This window comes from Ovis aries, chromosome 1, assembly GCF_016772045.2.
Source record: "Ovis aries strain OAR_USU_Benz2616 breed Rambouillet chromosome 1, ARS-UI_Ramb_v3.0, whole genome shotgun sequence".
NCBI lineage: Eukaryota > Metazoa > Chordata > Mammalia > Artiodactyla > Bovidae > Ovis > Ovis aries.
The window spans coordinates 202979060-202997920 of record NC_056054.1 but is presented as its reverse complement, the minus strand read 5'-3'; the positions used below and the strand labels follow the sequence as shown (position 1 = coordinate 202997920).

Sequence of the window (18861 nt, the reverse complement as noted above, 5' to 3'; positions counted from 1 at the left end):
ACAGTGGACACTTGGGTTACTTCCACGTTTTGATTGTTGTGAATAATGCTGCTATAAACATGGGTGTACTAATATCTTCTTGAGTCCTTGCTTTCAGTGGGATTGCTGAATATATACCAGAAGTGGGGTTGCTGAATCAAATGGCAATTCTATTTTTAATTTTTAAAGAACTGCCATACCGTTTTTCTATAGCGACTATTACTATTTTACATTCTCAGCAGCAGTGCACCAAAGTTTCAATTTCTCTTCACCAACACTTGTTATTTTTTATTTTCTTGGTAATGGCCATCCTAATGTGTGTGATTATATATCCATTTTTTAAACATTGTCATCTAGCTAGGAATAGATTAGGGATGTCCTATTTATATTTTAAAAAATAGTTCACATTAGCTTCTAGTTTTTTCTAGCCATATAATTGTGAAACAAGCCAATAACAATATTCCACAGAGAATCTGTATAGGCTCTTAACCCGTTTTAATCTCTAGGTCACTCTTTCATCTCTTTTTCCTTGCAATTTATTTGTTGATGATACCATGAACCCAATTTTAAAGGATAAGTAAATGGATGGGAAATGGAGAAGTGAGAGATCTTTGCAGGGAATAAAACGATTGTTTGCAAAATTCAGAGGAATACAAACTGCTAGGAGCTGAGCCAGTAGCTTTACTAGGGCTCAGCTATCAGTGTATAAAAAGGCAGGTCAGGCTGGAAACAAAGACTCGATCCAGACTTGGAAAGATTTTGTAGGACACGCTAAAGAATTAGAGCTGATTATGTTTTCAGTCAGGATGAACTAAAGGTTTTTAAACAAGAAGCTGATGTGAAACTTTGTTTCATAAAGACTGCTCTGTTGACTGTAGGAGAATCTGTAGGATGCAGAGAAGGAAGACGTAAAACTGGAAGCCGCACTTGCGAGGCTATTGCAGCAGTGAATCAGGAGGGCTTGAGTGGGTGTGACGGTTCTGGTGAAGTGAAATGAGAAGGTGGATTTAAGAACTTATTGATTATTTGAATATGGTATGGGGTAAATGAGAGGGAGCAGTTAACGATGATTCTGACTTTTAGCTTACCATTAGCCTATAAAGGACCTCAAAGAAAGAAGCAAATTTGGGGTAGAAGGGATGTATTAAGGTCAACTTCAGTCATATTAAAAAGCCTTTGGGATGTCAGTTAAGAGTGTCTCAGGATCCAGAATTCAGTGGACTAGTGGATGCCACAACTGCAGATCTCGAAGATGTCACACCCAAGGCTGTGCCCTGTGCTGTGGTGATAGACTTGTCATGTCCTTTTCATTTGCATCCATCCCTTTTTCTCATAATTGAGTGTGAATTTTATTCCCTTATCCAAAGCATGGATTAACCCTAATCCCCATTACTGTGCCTAAAGGCTAGCAATGATGACTGTGTGGTGGTACAACAGAAGCAAAAGTGAGGCAGAATAAGTGATATTTGATACTTTGGGTCACTTCCAGTACTACTAGCTATGTTTTCTGTATACACAGATGTTCTTCTCTGAATGACAGAGATCATTCTTAAAAACCTTGTTGTTTCTTGGATTTTACCTTTAAAATATGTTAATTCAGGTGTTGGTGGATTGGAAGTATAAAGTGTTCCTTTTACCTCCTAGAGACTACAAAGCAAACTTCAAGAGATAATACGTCAAGATGAAAGTAAGTTCTTGAGTGTAATTTGCAATTTCTCTTTCTGTGGACCCCATGTTTTAAAATGTATTAAATGAAAAACTACATTTATTAAGTAATAATTACATTGATCTGTATATTGCTGTTTATCATTGATCCAAATTTTGATTTGTTTTCAAGGCTCATAATAGGAAGTAATATAAACCATTGTGCTTTTGTGATGCTAATTGTCAGTACTAGAGGTCATTTCATTGTACAGAAAATTAGATATTCTTCACTGGTATTAATTTTTGGCTATACTTTTGTTCTTATGTTTTGGTTATTATAAATGAGATACATAACTTAATTTTAAAAATTAATGTGCTGAACAACAACAAAGCAGAGCTTCTAATCAGTAAGAAATAGCCAATGTTTCTGTTTTGAGCTTACATGATTTTAGCAGAAAGCAGTAAAACTTGAAGTTTAGAATCTTGAATGACTTTGTCACAGATAGATATGTGATTTTTATTATATTCCTTAATACTAAAAAATTATTTGTTTTGTAAAAGTGTGGTAAAATAAGTGCCACATAAAATCAGTTTTAACCATTTTTAAGTGTACAGTTCATTAGCAATAAGTACATACACACTGTTGTACAGTCACCACCAGCATCCATCTCTAGAACCTTTTCACCTCGCCAAATTGAAATTCCATGCCCATCAGTTACTCCTTATTCCCTCCTCCCCACTCAGCCCCTAGTAACCACCATTCTGCTTTCTGACTTGATGAATTTGATTACTCTGGGTTAGGTATCTCATATAAGTAGAATCAAGTAGTAATTGTCCTTTTGTGTCTAGCTTATTACACTTAACATAATGTCTTCAAGATTTATCTATGTTGTAGCACATGCAGAATTTCACTCTTTTTTAAGGCTGAATAATGCTCTTGTTTTATGTATATGCTGCGTTTTGTGTTCCCATTCATCTATCAACGGGCACTTGGATTGCCTCTCCCTTTCGACTGTTGTGATTAGTGCTGCTGTGAACATGAGTATACAGACATCTCTTTGAGTTCTTGCTTTCCCTTCTTCTGGATATATATTGCTGGATATGGATTGCTAATCTAAATGGTCGGAGAAGGCGATGGCACCCTACTCCAGTACTCTTGCCTGGAAAATCCCCCTGGACAGAGGAGCCTGGTAGGCTGCAGTCCTGGAGTCGCAAAGAGTCAGACACGACTGAGTGACTTCACTTTCACTTTTCACTTTCATGCATTGGAGAAGGAAATGGCAACCCACTCCAGTGTTCCTGCCTAGAGAATCCCAGGAATGGGGGAGCCTGGTAGGCTGTCATCTATGGGGCCACACAGAGTCAGACACGATTGAAGTGACTCAGCAGCAGCAGCAGAAGCTAAATGGTGGTTCTGTTTTTAATTTTTTGAGGAAACACCATGCCATTTTCCATAATGGCAATATCATTTTACTCTCTCACCAGCAATGCACACGAGTTTCAAGATCTCCACATATTAACTAACATTTGTTGTTTTCTGTTTTCTTGGTAGTAGCCACCCTATTGGGTATGAGATAGCATCTCCTCGTGGTTTTAATTTGCATTTGTGTAATGATTGGTGATGTTGAACATTTTTTTCTTGTACTTAGTTGGCCATTTTCTTTATCTTCTCTGGTGAAATGTCTGTCCAGATCTTTTGCCCACTTTTGAATTGGATTATTCATTTTCCTGTTCCTTAACATTTTCAAAATAGCTCTCCCAAAGTTCAGAGAATCACTGGATAGGTGATTTTTAGATTGTTTTACCTTTTTAACTCACTAACACATTTCTTGAATTCCTTGGCCCACACAGTCCTCTAAACACCTTTAGCCTAATTCCCCATAGAGTATTTGTTCTTAGAACTTCCATAAACAGTTCACTTTTCTTTATGTAGTTCAACTAAGCATTTAGTTACGGTTTTTGTGCTGTCAGTAAGTGTTCAATTTGACTGCTAGATTTGTTGCAATTATAGTAGTTTTCTTTTCCAGTTTTCTGTTATGAAAATAATTTTTGCAGATACTACATGAAAGAATATGGGAAAAATAAGAAGAATGTTTCCCTAAATCACTACAGTGATTTGCAGGTGATATGTCTAGGGAAGCCAGTTCTTTGAATTCCAACGAGGATAAATTTATCAGTAATAGTCTCATAACTACCATCTACTGTCAGATTCAATTTTGACAGTGTGCATTGGTGGTATAGTAGTAAGCATAGCTGCCTTCCAGTTTTGACGGTGTGCTTAAGAATTTTGGAGGATTTGGTAATTGCACAACAGTGAGCTAGTTCCTGTGGGTTACACACAGATGGCTAAAACACAGTCCTTATCCAAAGAGCTAACTCGCTTGAAGGAGATAGATATGTTAAAAAAAAAACACAAAACTTCCAGTGCAGGTAGAGTCAAATACTGTAGTAGAGATGCAGTGAGAGTGACAAAGGATTGTGCACAGTTGGGGGACTATCTGTAATTGAGTTTCTTTTGTGGAAGATGCAACCTTGGAAGTAATCATGACTGGAATAATGAGTAGGAATTTGAAAGACAAAAGCAAGGAAAGGAGCTTCTGGGTTGAGGAGAACATGAAGATGAAAGTGCCTGACTAGTAACCTTGGGAAATAATCTGGTGGAATGATGCCCCAGGATGTTTACTGTGTTTCCTTAGGATCAGAGGTTTATTGACATTCTGTTGGTAAAAATTAGTTTTTCATGGGTGAGACTCACGTTTGGACTTGTGCTTGAGAGAACTAGTGTTGTTTAGCTACTCAGTCGTGTCTGACTCTAGCAACCTCATGGACGGCAGCCTGCCAGGCTCCTCTGGGATTTCCCAGGCAAGAATACTGGAGCGGGTTGCCATTTCCTTCTCCAGGGGCTCTTCCTGACCTCTAGTCAAACCCATGTCTCCTGCATTGGCAGGCGAATTCTTTACCCCTGAGCCACCAGGGTAGCCCTAGGAGAACTGTAGTGGCAGTATAAAAGGGAACGAGGGAGCCAAGATTTGGAAGTCAGAAATTAAGCTACAGTGCAAACGAGGTGCTGAAGGGCTCCGTCAGATAAAAGCCATGGATATATGGGAGCATGGATATGGAATTAGCAAAATTAACTATTTATTTGAATGTATGGATGAAAGCATTAAAGATGGTGAAGATTTATAAACTGGTTGACTTAAAGGTCATGATTCTGTTAGTCTGGAAATGTAAGGGTTTGGAGCATATTTGAAGTGAGAGGACTGGGCTAGGTTTTGCACATACGAAAGTTCAAAGAGATTGCAGGATGCCCATGTAGAAATGGATGCCTAGAGCCTGGTGAGAATTCAGCCTGCAGATTATGAAAGGAGTAAGAGCTGGCGGTGTATATTTGAAGGTTATCAGCAAGGACATAGGAGGTAAAACCAGAAGAGTGGCTGAAGTTATTGAAAAAGAAATGAAGAGAAAAGTGCCTGAAATAGTATCTTGAAGAAATATGTACATTAAAGAAATAGAGGGAGACCTGTAAAAGATATTTCTACAACAAATCCACAAACAACTGGGGATTTTTCCATAGCTAAAGTACATTAGAATGCTAAGTATTAATATGATGTGCTTTCTATGTCCTAGGAATGTCAAACATTTATATAGAAGGCTGTTGCAAACAATTATCTACTTTTTAATCTACTAAACCTCAGTATCAGGTTTTACACATGATTATATCATTGAAACCTAAAAATATACAGAGAAAAAAATGTTTCATTTTTTACAGAAGCTTTGAGATTATCAGTATTATACCCTTGAGTGATATTAACAATTTTTCTGACTCTAGATACCAAAGAGGATCCCTCATTGAAGGATGTTGAAGAGACCATGGTAGAGACAATTGCCCTCTGCCAGAGAAATTCACATAATTTGAACCAACAGCAGAGAGAGGTAGGAGAATGACTACAAAGCCTTCTAAAAGTCTGTTCTAGTCTGAAACTAGAAATTAATTCTATTTCCACTGCCCTCTCAGCTACCTGAATTCTATGCAAATGGATTTTAATCACCATTCAGTGTTCCCAGGAGTATATGACTCCTAAAGTTATTACGGGAAGGGCCTGTCTGCTTTGTTCTCACAAAAAGCTTTATATTCTTAGATTTGACTGTGCTGCAAAACTTAGGTGTGTGAATACTAGATGTCCTTGTTCTCTTTGGACGGAGATTTTGTGTATTCCGTGTAGTGGTACTATGGATGTGTCATCTGTTTATCATCTCTTTTATTCCCTGGGGATAAAGCGAGTATGAAGATCTGGAGGAAAAGCCTCAAGGGATACAGAGAAAGCAGGAAAAGGTCAAAAAGGCTACCATACAGTACTTCTCAACCTTGGCTGCACATAAGTCACCTGGGGAGCTTTGAAAGCTCCCAGACTGTACCCATGATCAATTAAATCTAAGTCTCTGGGCTGGACCCGCATCATCAGTGTGGTTCTGTTTCTTTGTTTGTTTTTCTGTTAGGAGGAGAAGGAAGGACTGGCTTTATTACTTTGCTAGGCACAGGGGGAACATAGTAGGCTAGTGCCTCAAAAACTGCTAACCCCTCCCTAGTGAACGTCTCAAAGCTTCCCACTTGTTTCCACTGTTGCAGCCAAGGTTGGAACCACATCTGTAACAGATTCCAGACTGCAAAAAGGGAGTACACAAAGCTGAAGGAGGAGGTATAGTTGAGCACCTGGTGTGGCTAGGAGTTACAGCAGCGAAGCAGAAACAAAGGGGGTGAGATGCCACTTGACAGCTAAGACTCTGTAGTTTTAAGAAGTAAGGTTAGCAGTATGATGTGGCGTAACTGTGCCTGCCTTTCCAGTCTCTGGCCTCTGGCTTAACACCACCTGGCCTCCTTCCACTGCCTGGGCTTCTGAAATGGGAAAGAGGGTAAAATTTTTCATAGACAGTTTGCCATACGTGTTACAGTGAAAACAGTAAACTTGCGTGTTTTCTGTTCTTATGAGATGGGTAAATTTCTCCTTTGTTTTTTTGTCAAGGCCTTTTTTCAGGTTATAATTTTGAACACCCTTTAGAATATAAATTGTGTATAACAAACTCATTTATATAATGGATGTGGGTTTTTTTTATTAAAAAACTTTGAGTGAAATGATGCATGCCCATTATTTTTGTTATCCTGCAATACAAAAAGTTATTCAGAAGGACATTTAAAAAAAAGTATCCTGTATCTATCATATCAGAAATAACCATCATTATCATTTGATGAATATCACTGTAGACATTTTTTTCATCTGCCTAGGTTTACATAATTTTAGAAAAATTGGATCAAAAATGCTTTCTTTAAAAATGCAGTATTTAACCTCATTTAGGAAGGCTGTGTAAAACTGAGGAATTTCTGAATTTAAAATAAATAGTGCTTTACTATATTATCTATTAATCTGTCTGAAGTTTAAAAAATCTGAATAACTATAATAGACTGGAATTATCATTTATAATTACATTTCAGTTTTTATAGTATCTATGATATGCAGCCAATAAAGAAGTTTATGTGAGCCCGTACACACTTGCTCCAGCCTCTCTTCTCTATCCCTCTGAATTTTTATTATGTTTTTTTTACCTCATTGAGGTTAACAAAACATTCTTTTCTATATCCACAGTTCCCATAGTGTTTAATCTTTATTTAAATGGATTATAAGCTTTACACTGTTCCTTTTATTTTTCTTTTAAAGTACTTTAAAAAAAATTACATATTTTTGTTAATGGCTGCACAGGGTCTTCATTGCTATGTTGCAGGCTTTCTCAAGTTGCAGCGAGTTGGGGCTATTTGTTGTTTTTCTCGGGCTTCTCATTGCAGTAGCTTCTCTTGCTGTGGAGCATAGGCTCTAGAGTGCGCTGGCTTCAGTAGTTGTAGCTCGTGGACTCAGTAGTTGTCTCTGGAGCGCAGGCTCATAGTTGTGGCACGTTGGCCCAGTTACTCCGTGGCATTTGAGGTCTTCCTGGATCAAACTCTGTCCCCCATAGTGGCAGGTAAATTCATTCCTATCCACTACGCTGCCAGGGAAGTTGTACACCACTCCTTTTTGCCATGATTTCTCCATTCGTGAGTTTTTATTTTATCTTTTGGCTGTCTATATTGTACATGGTTATATTTTGATTTAAAAAAACACAAAAGTAAGCTGTGTTTATATATATTTAATACTATGTGATCACTCACCTAGAGCCAGACATCCTGGAATGTGAAGTCAAGTGGGCCTTAGAAAGCATTACTACGGACAAAACTAGTGGAGGTGATGGAATTCCAGTTGAGTTATTTCAAATCCTGAAAGATGATGCTGTGAAAGTGCTGCACTCAATATGCCAGCAAATTTGGAACACTCAGCAGTGGCCACAGGACTGGAAAAGGTCAGTTTTCATTCCAATCCCAAAGAAAGGCAATGCCAAAGAATGCTCAAACTACCACACAATTGTACTCATCTCACACGCTAGTAAAGTAATGCTCAAAATTCTCCAAGCCAGGCTTCAGCAATATGTGAACTGTGAACTTCCTGATGTTCAAGCTGGTTTTAGAAAAGGCAGAGGAACCAGAGATCAAATTGCCAACATCTGCTGGACCATGGAAAAAGCAGGAGAGTTCTCAAAAAACATCTATTTCTGCTTTATTGACTATGCCAAAGCCTTTGACTGTGCAGATCACAATAAACTGTGGAAAATTCTGAAAGAGATGGGAATACCAGACCACCTGACCTGCCTCTTGAGAAACCTGTATGCAGCTCAGGAAGCAACAGTTAGAACTGGACATGGAACAACAGACTGGTTCCAAATAGGAAAAGGAGTATGTCAAGGCTGTATATTGTCACCCTGCTTATTTAACTTGTATGCAGAGTACATCATGAGAAACGCTGGGCTGGAAGAAACACAAGCTGGAATCAAGATTGCCAGGAGAAATATCAATAACCTCAGATATGCAGATGATATCACCCTTATGGCAGAAGGTGAAGAGGAACTAAAAAGCCTCTTGATGAAAGTAAAAGAGGAGAGTGAAAAAGTTGGCTTAAAGCTCAACATTCAGAAAACGAAGATCATGGCCTCCGGTCACATCACTTCATGGGAAATAGATGGGGAAACAGTGGAAACAGTGTCAGACTTTATTTTTGGGGGCTCCAAAATCACTGCAGATGGTGACTGCAGCCATGAAATTAAAAGATGCTTACTCCTTGCAAGGAAAGTTATGACCAACCTAGATAGCATATTGAAAAGCAGAGATATTACTTTGCCCACAAAGGTCCGTCTAGTCAAGGCTATGGTTTTTCCTGTGGTTATGTATGGATGTGAGAGTTGGACTATAAAGAAAGCTGAGCACTGAAGAATTGATGCTTTGAATTGTGGTGTTGGAGAAGACTCTTGAGAGTCCCTTGGACTGCAAGGAGATCAACCCTGGGATTTCTTTGGAAGGACTGATGCTAAAGCTGAAACTCCAATACTTTGACCACCTCATGCGAAGAGTTGACTCATTGGAAGAGACTCTAATGCTGGGAGGGATTGGGGGCAGGAGGAAAAGGGGACGACAGAGGATGAGATGGCTGGATGGTATCACTGACTCCATGGACATGAGTCTGAGTGAACTCCGGGAGTTGGTGATGGACAGGGAGGCCTGACGTGCTGCGATTCATGGGGTCACAAAGAGTCAGACATGACTGAGCAACTGAACTGAAGCCTTTTTATCTTTCAAACTTTGTCTCCTCCCTAATATCTACTGAATATTGTTCCTTCTTCTTATGGAAAGCTTAAGGAAAAGTGACAATTATGTTTTATAAATAAAGCCAGTAGGCTCACATAAGCTGAAATATGTCCAGATTCACATATATTAACAGTAGAATTTGAGCAGGTCAGGAAGCAACAGTTAGAACTGGACATGGAACAACAGACTGGTTCCAAATAAGGAAAGGAGTATGTCAAGGCCTATATTGTCACCCTGCTTATTTAACTTCTGTGCAGAGTACATCATGAAAAATGCTGGGGATGAAGTACAAGCTGAAATCAAGATTGCTGGGAGAAATGTCAATAACCTCAGATATGCAGATAACACCACCCTCATGGCAGAAAGTGAAGAAGAACTAAAGAGGAGAGGGAAAGAGGAAAGGGAAAAAGTTGGCTTAAAACTCAACATTCAGAAAACTAAGATCATGGCATCTGGTCCCATCACTTCATGGCAAATAGACGGGGAAACACTGAGAGACTTTATTTTTGGGGGGCTCCAGAATCACTGCAGATACTGACCGCCGCCATGAAATTAAAAGATGCTTGCTCCTTGGAAGAAAAGCTGTGACCAACCTAGACAACATATTAAAAAGCAGAAACATTACTTTGTCAACAAAGGTCCATCTAGTCCAAGCTATGGTTTTTCTAGTAGTCATGTATGGATGTGAGAGTTGGACTGTAAAGAAAGCTGAGCGCTGAAGAATTGATGCTTTTGAACTGTGGTGTTGAAGACTCTTGAAAGTCCCTTGGACTGCAGGGAGAGCCAACCAATCCATCCTAAGGGAAATCAGTCCTGAATATTCGTTGGAAGCACTGATGCTGAAGATGAAGCTCCAATACTTTGGCCACCTGATGCAAAGAACTGATTGATTTGAAAGACCCCGGTGCTGTAAAAGATTAAAGACAGGAGGAGAATTGGACAACAGAGGATGAGATAGTCGGATGGCATCACCGACTCGGTGGACATGAGTTTGAGTAAACTCCAGGAGTTGGTGATGGACAGGGAGGCCTGGCATGCTGCAGAGAGTCAAACATGACTAGGGTCAGACACGACTGAGCAACTGAACTGAACTGAATCTGAAATATGTCCAGATTCACATATATTAATGGCAGAATTAGATATTAAATTCATGCCTGCAGAACTCTACGGATTATTCTGATTATATTTGAACTTTTATCTCTTAATCATAGACAGAAATAAGGCTTCCTTTGATTTGGTGAAAGGGTAACTTATTCTGTATTTTTTTTTTTTTTCAAAAATGTATCTGAGCTGGTATGTGAGTATTCCTCTGTTAGACATGCATTCACCTCTCAACACCACTCTCTGTTTGCCCCCACCCTCTGACAACTGGTTTTTGCTTCATTTTTGAGCAACTTTCATAACAACAAAAAAACATGTGAATGTTAGTTTTTATTCAAATATTATTTTTGTGAAAATGCTGAGCTGATTATATGTATTATATGTAATATCACACATTAAGTTTGGGGGATATTCATGGTTGTTTGCCTTTGTTCCTTTTTGTTTTTGTTTTGGAGACAGTGAGAGAGAACAAAAGCTCTGGCCACGGACCCTAAGCTAACTAAAAATTGGAAGTATCCAAAAGCTTGATAATGTACTATCTGTACTGTCTCTTCCCCAAAGTTTCTTCAGTTAAAGTCAGAGTGCAGGAAGTTGGGTTGTCAGTCCTTTTCCAGGTGGAATCTGTACTTGTCGTACTTTGTATGTCTGTCTGCCCCAGTGTCCAGTGATTACATATAATAAAAAATATGTCTTTTTTATGCACATAATTCCGTGAAGAGGAAATTGGTTGGTTATGTAACATGACAAAGTAGTTCCCGTTGAGTTGCGCTGCTCTCAGGGGTTAGGATTGTCATTATCATAATCGTTATTTTAGCCTGTGAGTTTTTAGAGTTATCCAAGTTAAAATTTTAAGAACCAGCCTTAAAGAGCAAGAGAGATGAAATATTTAAAAGGTATTTGCCATATATTTCTGGTTAATATGGAGATTTAATTGAAAAGTTCCTCTCTTTAGGGTATAAATACTTCCCATGGCTCTTATCTCTACAACCATGCTTCCCCAGTCTGCTATTTATAAATCAAGAATAAAGTAACCTTTAAAAAGGTAATTCACCTAAAATTCCTGGATTAAATAAGGAAAAATTGAAATCAAATTTCTAAATATATTATAAAAACCAAAAAGGTAAAATTTAGGTATACCATATACAGTTAGATTAAAAGACAGAAAGAAATGATGTGGTTTAAAAACAAGTTGAAATAGGCAACTGAAGGACAAGCTAAGTAAAGCCATCTAAGAATAAAATACAAGATTAAAAATTCATGAGTACTAGATAAAATAAATTAAAATTTCAATAAAATAAAGAATTGTCAGTATACAACATAGTTAAAACTAGTATCTTAAAAACTAGAAGAAATACTGTTTAAAAAAATAAAGCATAAAATCCTGGCCTTAGAAAACCTCAAATAAGGGCTTCCTTGTAGAGCCTCTTTCAGTGGGAGGCTGCCCAGTTGGAAAGTCTCCAGGTTGTGAGCCTGTCCCCTTAATGGGGTCCCTGAGTAACCATGCTTGTCCTGCTCTGTCAGCACTGACTTTTCTTCATGCCTGTTTCTTCATGGATGTTTGCAGGAATAGGTCTCTTCCAAGATTCTGGGTTAAATGAGGCCTTTGTAAATCTCTACCCAACAAGAAAATATGCTTGAAATTTTAAAATGTATTAGTTTGATTTTTGATGATGAAGATTTTCTCTAAGGCTTAGCAAGAATACATATGATGCACATATGGCAGTGTATAATCTTTTGGCAAATTACTCAACTTCTCTAAGCTTCAGTTATCTTATTTCCAGTAAAGGTAATGCTTACTGTATTAGGTTATCATGAGATTGAATTGCCAATTGCAATGAAAATTGTATGGAAGCACTTATTATAGTACCTAATATAATAGGAATAAATAAATGATCTATTAATTTATCTCATAATTTAATTTTCTCATAAATAAATTTCCAACCTTATTCTGTGGTTGGGACTATTGAAATAATGTTAACTTCCACTTCTTAGTTTATGATGACTGAGGAAATACAAAATAATGCTTGACACAGGAGAAAACTTGAGATAATTGTATTCATTTATCTTGCTTGATGTCAAGCTCACAAGAAATGGAAGGAGGGTAGTTGTGGTAGTTCTCTGTCCCCTTCTGCATTACATAGGGCTGTTTAGACATTTAAGAATAGCTGGAGGCTCTGCTCTGGCTCCTTTGAACCTCCCTTCTCCTGAGACACAGAAGATTGCAGTTCCAAGGTCTGGACTTACTTAACTTCAGCTTCCTTAATTTTCCCAAGGTGCATGGTAAAGATATCTGTTCTGCTTATGGTTTTTGCTTTTTATTGTCTCTTCCTTGTCACATATTCCGTCTTTTCTTTTTCTGGTTTTTACCAGCAAGTGTGTATGAGAAGTACATTTCAGCCTGTGAAACAGTAGGCTGATGTTAGTTATTCTTACAAACAACCCAATACTTTTGTTTTTCTGTGACGTTATAGGCACTCTGGTTTCCGTTATTGGAGGCAATGATGGCCCCTCAGAAGCTGTCTAGTTCAGCTGCACCTCATCCACACTCTGAAGGTAAGTTTATCAGCATCCATCTATACCATCACTCAATTTTTATCTGCTAGAAATAGTCATTTAGATACCTTCTCCCAGCATCATATTTTTATTATTATCCTTAATGAAATCATATTGTAATGTTGATCTCGTTTTTCAGGTTCTCTTCTTTCTGAGGCACCAGTTACATCCTTTGTCTAAATAACAATAGCTTTGCAGCTTACCAGGTTAACTTTAAAATATCAAACTGACCTTGGTTAGCTAAGTTTCTAGGAAGTTTTATTCCTGTGACTTACAGGAAAAACCTAAAACTCTGATTTTAAACTAACCTTAATATTAACATGTTGTTATAACAGCTCTGAAATCTTTGACCATGCAAGTTCTCAACAGTATGGCAGCATTTATTGCCCTCCCATCCATCCTGCAGCGAATTTTACAGGTGAGCTGAAAGGGTAAAATTCAGTGTCAATCAATTTTAACTTATATTTTAGTTATGTATAAATAATGTTTAAACAGGTCTCAAACACAATGCAGCTGATTTTTGGCATTAGATAAATATCTAAGATACGACTATGACTCTCATCCTTTAGCTCTCATCCAGTGATGTCAGTTCACTTGGCACACAACTTGCAGCCTTCAGTTGTTCACTGTGACCTTGGGATTCAGACACACAAGCTTCTTTTTGGTGTCCTGTTTCCAGCTGGTTACACTTCTTAGTGCAGAAAAAACCCACATAAAAATTGTTAATATGGACATTTCTTAATCTTGTTACTTAGGTTTTCTAACTCATCCTAAAACTTTGTCTAAAACTCTTCTCCTACTCTTCAGCAAAAAGGCCTGAACCTTTCCAACTTCATCAAAAAGAGAATGCTAAAAATATGCTAAGATACTTTTAGAAAACTCTGTGAACATTCTTGGGGAAACAGTAGGAATTATCCTTAGAATCCATTTTGTCTTTCCTTACTTTATGCAGGATAAGTGAAAAGTGAAAGTGTTAGTCGCTCAGTTGTGCCCAGCTCTTTAAGACCCCATGGACTGTAACGCGCCAGGCTCCTCCTGTCCATGAAATTCTCCAGGCAAGAATACTGGAGTGGGTAGCCATTCCCTTCCCCAGGGAATTTTCCCAACCCAGGGGTCAAGCCCTGGTCTACCACAATGCAGGCAAATTCTTCACCATCTGAGCCACCAGGGAAGCAGGATACAGACACACCAAAACAAAGCAAAACAGTAATATGATGCTGTTGATCTTCATAATTTTCAAATTATTTTTATCCAACCAAGAATGTTGCTTTCAGCTCTCTTTTAAGACTCTGCAAACTCTCCTTTCCCATCTGGTATGAAGCAGCTGGGCCTTTGCTGATAAAGACTGTATCCAACAGTCTCTCACCACATTGTATGTTATCGTTTAGAATGTATCTTCACATATATCACTTCGTTTGATCGTTATCATAAGTTGAATAATAATTTGGTACAGACAGCTTTTCTTATATCCGTTCTAAAATACATTTGTCATAAGGTTTTAGTAATATATGAACTATCTCTATAATGCAGGAGTACTTTAATTTACCAAGTATATTAGAAAAAAATGAAATCCTAAAGCCAAAAGTGTCTTCCCTCTCATTATACACATTTAGCTTTATGTTGAGCTTTCATCACATTTTAATACATACATTATAATAAATAAAAATTGATTTTTTCTTTTGGCAAATGCATATATATAATTTTTTTAAAAAATAGTGTATTTCAAGACTCATATCCTTGAAGGCTTTTGGTATTTGAAAATCTTTATTTTTGTGTTATACTGGTATTCATTGTAGTTGTATTCTTATCATTTCCACCATCAGTGGTTAACTCACACTAATCAGGAGAGTATGCTGATTGTTAAATTCCTGTTTACACGTAACTTTACCTTATGTTTGTATAGAATTTTTATTTTTTCCAGTTGCTTTCACAGAAGCTCACAAGAATCTCTTAAAGTAGGTGGGGCTACTGTAAAAATTTCTGTTGATGAAGGAGAAAACTAAAGTATAGAAAGTTAAGTACCTGATCCACCAATAGAGGTAACATCCAGACTACCGTCAAAGTCTCTGATCTCTTAATATACACTGTCTCCCACTATATCACGTAAGCTCCTTCATTTGCTTCATTCAGTCCCTGGTGTTCCGTGGCACTCTAATCTTATAAATCTAGTGGCTTCCCTGGTGGTTCAGATGGTAAAGAATCCGCCTGCAATGGGTTTGATCTGGGTTCAGTCCCTGGGTTGGGAAGAGTCCCTGGGTTGGGAAGATCTCCTGGGGAAGAGAGACCACTTCAGTATTCTGGCCTGGAGAATTCCATGGACTATACAGTCCATGGGATCTCAAAGAGTCAGACACAACTGAGTGACTTTCACTGGTTTTTTGAGGAGTTAGTTATTAATTGGTTTATATATTGTATGTTACCCTGTTTGGTTAATTATCTGTGTAGATGGAAAAAAGACACAGTTCTTGCCCTAAAAGACCTATGGAGAGACAAGAAAATATCTGCTATAACAATTCATAGGGCTCTAAACAGCAGGTCATATTGGCCACCTTAAGGATTACATGCTCTGAACCCCAGGTAGGGTAATTGCTACTTCTGTGTCTGTACACTTTCAGTCCACCTGGTAATAGCTGGAACAGCCATGTGAAACCATGACTCTGCCTCTTGACTCTACCTGATTCACTCAGAGTGGGCAGCTGGCCAAGAGGGGCCAACCAGTATCCTTTTCAGGAAATTTTGGAACTGAATTGAAAAGGTGAAGAGTTTCTCTGCAGTTCTCTGGATTAGATAAGGTACAAAAGTTCAGGAGCTGACAGTGACTACCTTTCTGTCACATGGACTGAAATAGTATAAAGTTAATCTTCAGAGAGAAGAACAATGAAGCAGGCACACAAAGAGGAGAATAGACAAGATGCATGGAGAAGAGAGAAGATGGAAGGAGAGGATTCAAGACATTGGGAGAGGAGTGTGGAGAGAAAATCCTGAAGGTGTCTGCATCCCTCATTGTGGTTCTTAAGCCTTACCTGTATTCCTTTGTTTGGATCCTTAAACACCCCGGCACCTTTACGATTATTATATTTTTTGAGTAAGATAGAATGAGCTAGGTTTCTCCTCTATAGCCAGAGGAATACCAATGAAAGTATATATGTGAGACAGACTGTCAAAAGATTTCCTGGAGGAGTAGATGTCTGAACTGAATCTTAAAAAGCCTAAAGGAATCAGTGGTTTATTAAAAAAAAAAAAAAAAAGACTATTCTAAGCAGAGTGAACTATATATAAAAGAATCTGAGGTGAAACATGATTGGTGGTATGTCTGAGGAGTTGCAGATGTTTAAGTATGCTTGGAACATAGGACAAGATTAAAGTTGCATCACAGAGCTAAAGTTTGGAGGCAGGGGCCCTGTCCTTAATTGCTTTGTAAACTGTGGAAGGGACTTTGGTTTTTATTTTAAATTCACTAAATACTCATTAAAAGATTTTAACCAGAGGACTGATGGAATGAGGTTTCTGTTCAGAAAGATCACTCAGTCTGTATTATATAGGATACAATGGATGGGATCAAGACTGAGACTGAAAGCATAGAAATACCCAGAATGTATTCATTATAGGTACTCACAGTTTGTTAATTGAGTTACATAGAATGGAAGGAGAAGATGGATTCAGAACTTGCTTAGCTAACAGAATTTAATTCACCTTTTGACTGACTAGATGTGGGAAAACACAAGAAGAACCCAGGTAAGCCCCTGATTTCAGTTTTGTTTGGCTAACAATGAGCAGTGGGGAATACAAGACCAGATTTCATAGGAAGAGGTAAGAAGTGGAGAGGAAGATTTGGAAGTCATCAGTACAGAAGTAGTAGTTAAATTCTTTGAAACTAGAGGAAGTTCAGCATGAACAGAATTGGTAAAAAAGGCTTAAGGCCAAAATGGAGTTCTAGGAAACATTTAAGTTTCAGAGGGTTTACCTATTTTTATTGCCCCTTAGAACAGAAGAGATATTGACATGATGAGAGGTTCTCAAAGATCTTCCTGGCCTAAATGTTCATTCAAAATGTTCCTGGGGACCTTAATTGTACAGGTTTCATTCATGAACATTAGGTGATAAGTCAGTATTTTTTTTCCCTTTCAATTTTGATAAGTTAGTATTTTTAAGGGACCATATTTATGTTATATACATTCTGCCTTTACTCCCTGTTCTTATCTTCACTCTGTGGCAGAAGTAATTTTTGGCTTCTGAAAAGCTGCTTATGATTGTTTTACTAAGGGAATTAATACAAACAAATGACTAATATTCTCTTGGCATTATTCATATTTTAATGCTTGATCAGTAAAAATTTTATTTTTTAAAATTTATCTTTATTGGAGCATAATTGTTTACAATGTTGTATTATTTTCTGCTCTACAACAATGTGAATCAGCTCTATGTTTACATATATGCCCTCACTCTTTAGCCTCCCTCCAACCCCGTTTCACCCCATCCCACCCCTCTAGATCATCACGGAGTACCAAGCTGAGCCCCCTCTGCTATACAGCAGCTTCCCTTATGTATGGTAGAATAAGTATCAGAAAGCAACAGAGGTATTCCTATTTGCAAGAACATAGATGGGCCTAGAGAATATTATACTTAGGGAAGTGAGTCAGAAATAAATACTGTATTATTGGTATTGTTCAGTCACTAAGTCATGTCCAGCTCTTTGCAGCCCCATGGACTGCAGCACACCAGGCCTCCCTGTATGAAAAGTGAAAGTGTTAGTTGCTCAGTTGTGTCCAACTCTTTGAGACCCCATGCACTGTAGCACCACCAGGCTCCCCTGCCATGGAATTTTCCAGGCAAGAATACTGGAAAGTGAAAGTGAAGTTGCTCAGTCGTGTCCCACTCTTTGCGACCCCATGGACTGTAGCCTACTAGGCTCCTCCCTCCATGGGATTCTCCAGGCAAGAGTACTGGAGTGGGTTGCCATTTCCTTCTCCAATCACTTATATATGGGACTCTAAAAATAATACCAGTGAATCTACATACAAATCAGAAACAGACTCACAGATATAAAAAAACAAGTTTATGGTTACCAAAAGGAGGAGAAGGGGAGAGGAACAAATTAGGAATATGGGTTTAACAGATGCAAACTCCTATGTATAAAAGGGATAAACAACATTCATTTATTGTATGACATGGGAAATTATATTCAATATCATATAACCTATAATAGAATATAATCAGAAAAAATGACTGAATCACTATGCTGTACACCTGAAACTAACCCAATATTGTAAGCCAACTATTACTTCAATTTAAAAGAAAGAAAATGCTGGGAAAAAGTGGTCATCACATTTTTTTTATAACATGCTTTTTAAAAAACAAGTTTGTGTGAAGTACCTAAATGTGCTTTTCTTTTGTAGATCATGGACAAGTTAAAGAGAAGCTTCAGCAGTTATTTATTGCTGAAGAATCTAGCTGACATATTTGGAAAATAATTTGAAAAGCTAGTAGATTGTGTGCATGCTGTGCCAGAAGCCTTGAGCTCTCTTTTGCATTCTATAATTTATATGTTGTCCCAGCATGAGGTTATTTTCATGATTTTGCTTTTAAATTATGCATATTAGAGTGAAATGTACTGATATAAATATAGACGTGACCTATAAAGGTTTCTTCTTTTTCCAGCATTTAACCTTTTCAAGACCTCTTTATTCTCCAAACCACCCTTGTCATAGGTGAATGACAGAGCTTTTCTGTGCTGGAAAGTGTGCTTTTCTCTCCACACATACACAGTACATACTTGTAATGTGTATGTGTGGACATGTTAGAGTAGCTATTACAGTGTTTTTGTAATAAAGTATTATAGTGTCCATTGATACCTAAAGAAGTAA

The 18861-nt window shown here is 37.8% G+C and overlaps 1 protein-coding gene across 15 annotated transcripts in view; it reads left to right on the top strand.

The window, feature by feature from the left end:
- The window catches only part of VPS8 (VPS8 subunit of CORVET complex), a 299937-nt gene that overhangs the window by 199615 nt on the left and 81461 nt on the right, over nucleotides 1–18861 (top strand). For all 15 annotated transcript variants that reach the window (XR_009601662.1, XR_009601661.1, XM_060419760.1 and 12 more), the window contains 4 exons: nucleotides 1624–1666; nucleotides 5453–5556; nucleotides 12916–12997; nucleotides 13333–13415. Coding sequence is in view for 13 of the 15 variants with exons in the window: in XM_060419760.1 (XP_060275743.1) it covers nucleotides 1624–1666; nucleotides 5453–5556; nucleotides 12916–12997; nucleotides 13333–13415 (312 nt within the window). In the remaining 2 variants the exon portion in view is untranslated. The remainder of the gene's footprint in view (nucleotides 1–1623; nucleotides 1667–5452; nucleotides 5557–12915; nucleotides 12998–13332; nucleotides 13416–18861) is intronic.